The sequence below is a fragment of the Gracilinanus agilis genome, chromosome 4 (genome assembly GCF_016433145.1).
Source record: "Gracilinanus agilis isolate LMUSP501 chromosome 4, AgileGrace, whole genome shotgun sequence".
NCBI classification, from domain to species: Eukaryota; Metazoa; Chordata; class Mammalia; order Didelphimorphia; family Didelphidae; genus Gracilinanus; species Gracilinanus agilis.
The window spans coordinates 384,399,460-384,409,925 of record NC_058133.1 but is presented as its reverse complement, the minus strand read 5'-3'; the positions used below and the strand labels follow the sequence as shown (position 1 = coordinate 384,409,925).

The 10,466-nt window shown below is 39.4% G+C and overlaps 1 protein-coding gene across 6 annotated transcripts in view; it reads left to right on the top strand.

Moving 5' to 3' along the window:
• Window positions 1-9,120: 9,120 nt before the first annotated feature.
• The window catches only part of PTPRK (protein tyrosine phosphatase receptor type K), a 733,127-nt gene continuing 731,781 nt past the window's right edge, over window positions 9,121-10,466 (top strand). For all 6 annotated transcript variants that reach the window (XM_044676955.1, XM_044676950.1, XM_044676951.1 and 3 more), the window contains exon 1: window positions 9,121-9,217. In XM_044676955.1, the coding sequence (XP_044532890.1) occupies window positions 9,121-9,217 (97 nt within the window). The remainder of the gene's footprint in view (window positions 9,218-10,466) is intronic.

Below are 10,466 nucleotides of genomic sequence, written 5' to 3'. Positions count from 1 at the left end.
AGATCAAATGAATGTAAAATTAAATTGGGAATAATGAAAAGCAAAAAAAAAAAAAAATTCCAGCTAACATCTGATAAAGGTTGCATTTTCAAGCTATATCAGGAGCTGCTTGAAATTTATAAGAATGAAAGCCATTCCCCAATTGAGAAATCTTCTAGGGAAATGCATGAGCAATTCTAAAGGAAAGAATGCAGTCTATCAATAGTTATAGGAAAATGCTCCAAATCACTACTAATTTGAGAAATACAAATTAAAGCAATTATGATATTTTATCTCACGCCCATCAAATTACAAAAAATGACAAAAAATAAAAATGGTTGTAATTTGATGGGTGTACCAGAAGAATGAATCGTCTTATAATATCAATATTATATAAATAAACACTTTTGAGGACTTTTATAAGCTAATGAAGAATGAAGTGCATAGACCAGGAATAATTTATATAATAACAAGAAAAATTATATAAAGCAGACCAAAACAATTGTTTATCTTTGTTAAGACAAACAAGTTTGGAAGCTTAAAGAATTATGGTCAATATAATGACCATCCATAATTTCACAGGACAGATGACATAAAAACTATCTACTTCATGACATATAATGATAGATTTTGGATTTAGAATAAGATACCTATTTTTACATAAAGCCAATGAATTTTTTTCCTTTTGCTTGCAATGCATATTTTTACAAGAAATTTGCTTTTTTGCTTTCTCTTTGTATTGAGGTGAGGTTGGTAGGTTGAGAAAATATATTTCAATTAATTAAAATAACAATTAAAAAAGAAATGGGCATGCTTTAGACTTTAAATGTTGCATAGATTTTCAGATAAGGTACTGAATCATTTATTTTGCTTAAATGTTTAATTTAAGGTTAGGCTTCTCTAGGAGTAGAGGTAATGGTTAATGTTGATAATTTAAAAACAAAACATGTTAATTAACAAAAAAGAAACAAAGATGTCAGGTTCTAAGAGGCTCCAAATATGAAACCAACTAATTCTAACTAATTCTTTTGAAATAAGTGGTTGAGGGAAGTAATGTAAACATTTATAAATTTCAATTTCAACTTAAATTTTTTTCTCATGCTGTAACTTAGCATGTGAGTTCTTAACTCAGAAGAATCTTTTTAGAAGATTTGATGTACTTGATTTTAAATTGTCCTTTTTACAGGTTATTATTAAAATCACAAACAAACAAGCAAAAACATACTTAAGGATAAGCTTTTCCTTTTATACCAAAGGAATTCTTACATAAAACAATAGGAATGCTATATTACCTTATATCCTTTCAAACTAGTTCCTGTGGTAAGACAGAATAAATATACCCCTCCTCCTTCCCTCCTGCTCCTCCCCCTTCCTCTTTTTTGGTATGGAAATAACTCACCAGTAAAAGGAGTATGAAGGCATCTTTTAATTGCCTAGAGGAAGTAATTTATTAAATACACACTGTAGAACCATGGATTCCAAATATTTTTTCTTAGATTTTTATCTGTCTCAGTCAAAAACAAATCTCACATTTATATTGCATTTTGAGACCTGTAAACCACATACAACCCTGTTAGGCAGATAATGAAAATATTGTTACTATACTTAGAGATGAGGAAAAAAGAGTCAGAGAAATTAAGTGACCTGCCCAGGGTCACACAAGTAGGAGGTGTCAGAGAAGACACTCAAATCTAGAAAAAAGAATTCTTACCTTTAATCAAGTTGTCTGTCTGGCTAGACTCACTGAAAATGGATAGGTATTCCAAAGTGGCTAGACTACACTAGACTGAACTGTGATAGGTTTCTTCTTTATACCTCAATGGAATTTCCACTTTAATAAATGACTTCTTTTTTAACCAATGTTTGTTAATTACAACAAGCTGTAGACAAATTGTTCTTTCTGGTTGGCAACACTGATCTCAGAGTATTTTAATTTCTTCCCCTCATTAAAACCTTTCTATTATTGTACTGGATATTTCAAATTCAACAAATATTTATTGAACAGTTATTTTGTGCAGAGCACTGTGCAAGACACTGGAGAACATAAAAAAAGTTTAGATAAGAGAGATTCCCAAATTTTAGGACACATAAACAAAAACTGATTTATAATATTAAGTGATATGATGGTAGGAATAAGTGTTCATATTTCTGTTTAGTCATGACTCTTCAAGGCTCTATTTGGGATTTTCTTGGAAAAAATACTAGAATATCTTGCCTTTTTGTTCTGTAGCTCATTTTATAGATGAGGAACTGAAGATAATAGGGTTTAGTGACTTTCTGAGGATCACAGAGCTAGTATGTGTCTGAAGGCAGATTTAAACTCAGGAAGATGAATCTTCCTCATTTTAGGGCTGGCATTCTATCTCTTGTGCCAACTACCTGCTATATAAATGCAGCCTTTGCTAATTGCCAGATATTTTGCTAAGTACTTTTTAAAACATACATTTCAACTCATTTAATTCTCCCAACAACACTGGGACTTAAGTGCCATTATTTACAGTTGAGGAAACTGAAGCAAACAGAGGTTAAGTGCTTTGCCCAAGATCACGTAGCTAACAAGTGTCTAAGGCTACATTCTAATTCAGATCTTCTTCTCATCCAGACCAGCATTCTATTCTCCACTGTGCCACCAGTTGCCTCCTCTATATTAGGTGCAGAAAATTGGTACTAGTTAGGGATTTGTCTGGTCTATTTCTTGAAGAAAGGGGACTTCATAGAAGAATTAGACCAGTTAGACAATGCTAAAATCAATAGTTTCTTTCATTTGGACTAGTCGAAATAAGATCATAGGAATCCACCAAAAGAATTTGAGGGACACCAAGGCAAGATTAAGATAGTCCAACAACACTATATTTCTTTGACTCTAGAATAGAGAGTGAGGCTGATGACATTGTGCAATTCTAGCTCACTTAAATCCACTTGTCTAGTCACTAAAAATGAATCTAACTTCACAGTCAACATAAGAAAGGTAAGTAGAATGTCACAATCAAAAGACATGATGTTATTTTGGTCCTCTCTGAGTATTAAGGACAATACCTAATCAACTTGGGAAAGGACGGATACAATCATGGCTATAACCAATGTTGTGGATAAAAAGGGGGGTATACTAAAGTTCAGGGGTAATCTCCTTCCCTTGCTGAGTGACAAGAGGGGTAAAGGTGATTGAGGTAATAGGATAGGAATGGAAGGGAAGGCTAAGTCTAGGGAGGAATGGACAAGGCAGTATTAGGATGGTAAGGGTACAGGTGAGGTGTTCCGTAGAGGCAGCTGACACAGACTAGACACTCAGGCTAGAGAAAGAGGACACTGGGGGGAAATAGGCTGAACCCTTCCAGGCAGGAAAGGTACTTTTACAGACACAAGGAATAGGGCCAGTCAGAAGTGGTTTGAATCTGACTTGAGGGCTTTCTTGTCAGTTTCTCAAGTCATCAAAGGAGGAACCACAAGGTTCCTCCCTGTCAATGAAACTGAAGGGATTCAGGAGGAAACTTTGGGCAACTACTTCCTCCCAAGATGGATGCCTCCAGTTTCCCTCAGAAAATAAAAGAGAATTATTCCCCCTCTTCACTTTTGCCTAGTTTCTTCAACACAAAGATTCTCCAGAGGGTCTAATTAGGTAACCAAGGGTTTATTAATGTTTCAGGGTGGTCTGGAAGGAGAGAGGGGATTGGGGTTTCTGATAACTGCTAGGGAGAAACTCAAGGTGGGGGAGGGTCTCAGGAATGGGTTAGACTGAGAGAGAACCTGCTCTCTCAGCCTGGAAAGATTTGGCTACTTTTAAGGTAGAGTATCCCCTTTTAAGGGGATAGTTTGAATTCAAGGATGTCGTACTTGTCTATTGGGGAAAACTAAACCCACAAAGTCTTTTCACTAAAAATCCAAAAGCCACCCTGCCTCCCAGAGCCCCGGGAAAACAGGCAGGGAAAACAGGGAAATAATATGGAGAAGGTCAGGGAGAGGTCCAGAGAAATTAGACAGGTACAAATTATCCAAAGACAAGGCACAGGCCAAAGCAAACCAAAAGCCAAAATAGAGCTCTGCTTGATCCTTCCGCTCTGTTCAAGTGTCAGGGACCAACTGAACTTTCTTTCAGAATTCTAAGGCTCAACTGCCCCAAGTTTTCAGTTGTCCCCCCTGCAAGAGCAAAACCTCTCTTGCATCTTTTGCATTACACCAGAAAGCCTTGGGTTCAATCTATAGCAGGTAGAGTCAAGAAGAGTTTTTCAGGTAGGCTGCTTACTTTACACAGCAAAAAAGTTCTCAGCAGGACCTCTGATTCTCTACATCAGGACAGATCAGTGCTTATAGCATCCATGTTGTTGTTTTTTTAATTGTTTTCTTATCTCTGAGGTTACAATCATCTAGGAAACTGGACATTTTTAGACTGACATAAATAATTCAAAATGTTGGAAAAGGGGCAAAATAAAAAAGGTAAGATATCAAGGAGGAAGAGAATGCCTTATGGTTAAGGCAAAGACAGCTTGCTTGAGTGATAGATATTAATCCTGAAGAAGGAAAAATCAAGACTATACCAGGTCTGATGGAGAAAACAGAAAATTGTTACTGTCAGAGGACACTTAGGTAGGCCTGTTTTACTCCATACTTCTACCTACCTCCACCTGCCTAAGGATTTTCACCTCAACACAATCCTACATAAGAATTTGCTTTTAGCATCTTCTTCCCTCCTCAGTCCTACACCAGACAAACATACACGCATAAACTGCATGCTTTCTTGAAGTAAAAAAGCAGCTCTTCCTCACATAATGGTAGAAGAGACTCTGGCTTAGGGTAACCTACACTTGGGCACCTTAAAAGAAATATACCTTGTACTCAAGACAGCTGCAATTACACGACTATTGTCATGGTAGCTCAAGAGAAGTTCTTTCCTTTGACCAACCCTGTAGGCATTGCCTAATAACTTGGCATTGTAGAATCTGTCATTTGATTGCTGAGACAAGTTTTTTTGGGGGATGGGTGAAGAAGAGAAGAGAGAAAAGGGAAGGAAGTACATTGTGGGGGAAAAAAGGAAATGGGAATTTGGGAAATGTCTTGGATGACTAAATGGGGACATATTCTGTTTACCTTTCTATGTTGATTATGAAGCTAGGTTCTTTTTAGTGGCCAGACAAGTACAATTTTGCTACCAGTTACAGAGCATAATCTGAGACTGGTCAATGAGGAACAACTAGATTATATAAGAAACCTATAAATGTAATTTGGCATGAATGGCAGCTGAAAATTGATAATGCTTCCTTTGGTGTTCTCTTTTTTTTCCCTTCCCTTGATCTAATTCATTCTTTTTTGCTGTCAATTTGTAAGAGGAAACCAAGACTCTGGACTTTCTGTCTTTATTTCTTGACATATTTCTCAGAATTAATTACAGATGAGAACTGTTCTTACTTTCATACTTAAAGGGTGCTTGTTGGTCTCTGGGAGGCTAAAGTACCGACATGTTGCTGGTATGAATCTCTCAGTTACTGAACCAAGGAAAAGGAATGCTAAGAATCCTTTAGTAATTTATGTCTGCAACTAAATGACATATTTTTAAAAAATTATAAAGCTGGAGTTTGCTTGTGAAATGATGAGAAAATCTCTCTCCTCCTTTTAGAAATGGGTAACTAGTTTCCAAATCATTACATATAATGTTAACTTCTAAGTTGATTTGTGGTAATGCTTTTCCCTATTATTTATTTATTTATTTTTGCTCTTGTTGCAAAGGATGAGTCTGTTTTGAAGATTGGGGAAAAGTCTTTAAAAATGAAGGTGATTTGAAAACAAAAGATATGAATAAAAATTTAAAATAAGAATAAACATACTAAGTCATAGGCCCTCTTTTTTCATTTTAGCTGCTCATTTCCTCTATAGCCAGTAAGATGGATTAACAATCAAAACTTTTGAGCAACATCAATTGGGGAATAACTGAACAAATTATGGTATTTGAGTATAATAAAATATTATTACACCATAAGAAATGATGAAAGCGATACTTTCAGAGAAACCTGGAAAGGCTTGTAGTAACTTGTACAAAATGAAGTTAGCAGATCCAGGAGAATAATTTTACAATAACAATATTGTAAAGACAGACAATTTTGAAAGATTTAAGAACTCTGATCAATGTGATGACCAACTATAATTCTGGGGGAGAGGAAAACTAGTCATCAAACATGGTACCTACCTCCTAGAAGAGAGGTGGTGGACTAAAGATGCAGTATAAGATACAGATTTTTGGATATGGCCAACGTAAGAATTTGTTTTGCTTGACCATGCATATTTATTGTAAGACCCCCCCCCCCCATTCTCATTGCTGTCTAGGTGGAAGAGGGAACATTGGGATGGAGTTGTCAAAAAGAAAGAAAAAAAAGAAAATTAAGCAAAGAGAAAAAATACAGAAAAAGAAAGCACATAGAAGACCATTCCTTAAGTAATTAATATACATTTAAGAGAACAGAAGGAAGGTGAGAAGGAATCACAGATAAGCAAGATAGCTTTGTGAGTTATATGATGAATTTATTATATATTTAAAAATAAAAGTTACATGATAGAGATTTGTAGTTTCAGGTACATTGTTTTTCTGTTCTACTAGGCATGTGGAACTGTTTATTTGATATTTGTTAAGTTCATAATTTTTAAAATCAAAAAGAAAAAAATTTGCACATGTGTAGATTGTGTATATGGCATTACAAATATATTTAAACATCTTTCCTAAAACCTACAGGAAAATGCAGGTAGGTCTCACAATTAGTATGGGGGTGTGTACTAGCCAGTGCATAATTTGGTTTTAAATAATATGGACAGTGGTCTTTTATGTGGAGCTGGTAATTTGGAATCAATAAGTGTGTGGGGATACTAAACAAAATGCTGTAGTTTAAGGTGGGTAAAAATAATTGGGCTAAACTGAAATGAAGTGTGTTAGGTTAGTCCTTATGCTAATGATCCATCTAAACAACTTCAGATTCTGCCTTATCAGACTTCTTTTTCTTATCAAATTTTAGCTGAAAATGTCTTTTTCTCCTGACTTTTTATTCATCCTTTCTATCAGCATTACTTTGGTCTGTAGGTTCTGTCATTTACTTTATCTCTGATCCTATTTAATTTGGTGAAAGGAAATGTAAAGTGTATAAAATATTAAGTAATAATAATAGAATTAATAGAATTTCAAATTTTTCTTGACTTTTAAATGCCAGTATATGAGTGTATGACAAAGGTCAATATATCTATATATATGCAGAGAGAGAGAGAGAGAGAGAGAGAGAGAGAGAGAGAGAGAGAGAGAGGTACAAAACAATTATGTAATTGTTTTGTACCTCTATAAAACCAGTTTAGCTCCATTGGAATAGGAAATAAAACACTTAAAACTCCCTTCAATACATTTATACCCTTTATTTCCTTCTACACATTGCACTACTGAGTTAACTCTACACCATACAGACTTAGCATGAAAGCAAGTGATTATAGTATTCAATGGAACACTTGAAACTTCTGAAGAAGAGTAAACTGTCAAGTATTCTTATTATCATTCTACAGTATCATTACTCTCTATCTAGATGAAAAAGACATTTTTGTAGGAGGAAAAACCTTCTGGCTAGGTCTTTCTTATATTCTGAATAACCACTATCCAATATTGTCAATGACTGGTAACCCAGATATCCTCAAAGAGCACTGATTTGGGTTGGGAGGATCAGGTTTCAAAATCTGCTGCTACCATTTTCCTCCACTGTTAATAAGGTGGTTGGACTAGGTGACTTCTATGATTAATTCAAGTTCTAAATCTCTGTTCCTGTTACTTTCTTTCACGTTTCTACAAGCCAAGGTCTACATGAAAGAGGATACTGTGCCTTCTTTAGACAGGGGAGCAGTAGGAAGTTAGAAGATTTTAAAACTGCAGAGTAAATGTTACACCATATCTGGCAAATGCCAAAAGTGAGGCAGAATGGAGGTGTGTCAGCTCCGCTTGCTGGAAAGTTACTAAGTGTTTGCTTGACATAGCACCATTCATTTATTTATTATTCATTTTTTAGAGGAAATAAATAATGAACTGGGATTTGAAGGGGGGAAGGGAGGTGGAGCATTTCTTCAGGTCTCCCTTCTCAAAGACAAACTGCTCCTAATCTGCTCTCTCCCTTCTCTTCTCCGCCTCCTGGCTTCCATAAAACCCCTTTTTGCCAGGAGCTGTTCCTAATCCTCTTTAATACCAAAACCTTCCTTCCACTTGTGGTTATCTCCACTTTATCCAAGATATGTTTTATTTGCACAGTGGTTTACACGTTGTTTCCCCTCTCCCCCCTCCTACCTCCCCCTCCCCGCCCTGGGCTCATTAAAATGGAAGTTACTTGAGGGTAGGTACTGTTTTTGCACCTAGCACAGTACCGGGAACAGAGTAGGTCTTTAGGAAATGCTTGTTGACTGGCTGGCTGTTGGAGCAAGGCTTTCTACTTAATTTCCCTCCGCATCTTGAATCGGAGGTGCAGATGTTTAAAGACTCTCTTTTCTTTAGTCCAGCCATCACTCTCGAGGTTAGAAAAGCCAGGCTGCCATTTCTCTCCCCTTCTGCCTCCAATCTAACCGCGCCCCCAAAACAGAAGAGTGGATCCAGGCAGCTGAACAAAATTGCTCCAGAGTCTGAACGTCGGCTGCCTGGTAGTCAGACAAATGGGTAATCAGACCCTACTAGACGGACGCAAGGGCTGCCGTTCCGGGACCCGAACCAATCTGCCGGCATGCTGGGCTTTGGTCTCTCCGGCAGGAGGCGCGGGCGGCCGGGCAGCCTGGGCTCCGGAGTCCCACATTCCAGCGAAGTGTTTGAAAACGGAGGAGGAGACGTCACCCCACGGGGCTCCTCCCCTCTCCCCTCAATCCCTCCCTCCCTCCGCCTTCCACCAAAGTAACTCTGGACTAACAAGAGCCGCTGCCGCCGCCGTGGAGCATGGAGAGCCACCGCGGCCGCACCGGGACGAGGGTTGCTTCTGCTTCTCAGAGCTAGTTTGGATTCTGTGAAGAAGCTCCAAGAGAGGATCGCTGTTGGGGGGCTGTTGGAGGACAGATTTCGGCCGGCGAGGTCTCTCCTCGCCTGGGTTCTACCTGGGTGGGGGGGGGGCGCGGTGTAATTAGCGAAGCGGCTGGAAAACTTCTCCCCAACTCAGCATGGATACAGCGGCGAGGGCGCTGCCTCCTTTCGTGGCTCTAGTGCTCCTCGCCCCGTGGCCTTTTCCAGGGACTGCCCGAGCTCAGTTCTCCGCAGGTAAATTTGCGTTGTGGCAGAGCGTGTTTCACCTCTTCCCTCCCCCCCAACCCTGCCCCCAACACTTCCCCTTTGCGCTTCAGCTGGAGGGGCTTTCCTGGAGGGGAGGGGAGCAGAGGGGAGAGAAGAACCCTTCTTGTGTCCAGGAGTCGGGGAAAGGTGCTGGGAAGTCCTGGATCGTGCTCGAGTTCCTGGTTCCTGAGAATCGCGGGGCAGCGGGGGATTCGGGAAGGCACTTTTCGTTCTGGATACTTTCGTTACGCAAACCTATTGTTCTTTTCCGGACGGTTTCCGTGCCCAGAGTTCAGGTCACTCGTAGGTGGCTGCGTCTCGGTGTACTTCTGCTGGAGTGTTGCGGTTGCCTAGCCTTTCCTCTAGGGATTGGTAGCAGCCGAGTCCAGCTCTCTCTGGGTTAGTGGTGAAAGTGAGAACAAAAGTACTCTGCACTTCAAGAAAGGATACTCCTTAGCTCTTGTTGATATTTGTTGCTAGTTTATTTTTAAAAAAGAAAATCAGGTCCCCCGAGGAAGTTGTTCTCCCAGCTTTGAAGTATAAAGTAATGTCGAGCTCCTTTCCTTGCTAGTTAGTTTGTCCTGGGAATAATCGAACCTGCCACTATTGTCTAACTTCTTTCTTCCCTGCCACTTCCCTCCCCTGTACCCCGCCAGCCTCCTTAGTAATGTTAAGCTACTCCTGTTCTTTGAGTTGTTGATTTGTTCCCCTAGACTTAATGTGTGCACGAAACATGACTTGAAGAAACAATATTTATATTCCTTGGAAATAAGGTTTGGGTAAGATTGAACCCTCACCTAAGTGGGAAGCTCGGAGTGGGTTTCAGAAATTGGGCTGCTGCACTGCTAAGGTCAATTGGAACCAGACAGAAGGAGGATCAAGGTGATGGGGGTGGGGGATGGATGAGGAATGGAATGAAACTCCTCTCGCCTGGAAGACATACATATTGGCTCATAATTCAAGCCAAGAAGAGCCCTTGAACCCCATCCCTTTCCACGGATCTGGTCCCTGTTCCCCTTCCTGTGCGATTGGCGCCTTCCCAAATAAAGTAACTTTTTTTGTCGGTTGCCTCCTGTGTCTCTTTTGAAGCATTGTGAGGTTCACCTGGTGGATGGCGGCGTGCACTTGGTCTCTGTGTCTCCTACCCGCCAGTCCCAGCAACTTGGCTGGCCAGGCTCCCACAGCTCCACTTCGCTGGGAACTGCATCTGCTGCTTTGGTTGGTTGTGCAGATGGAG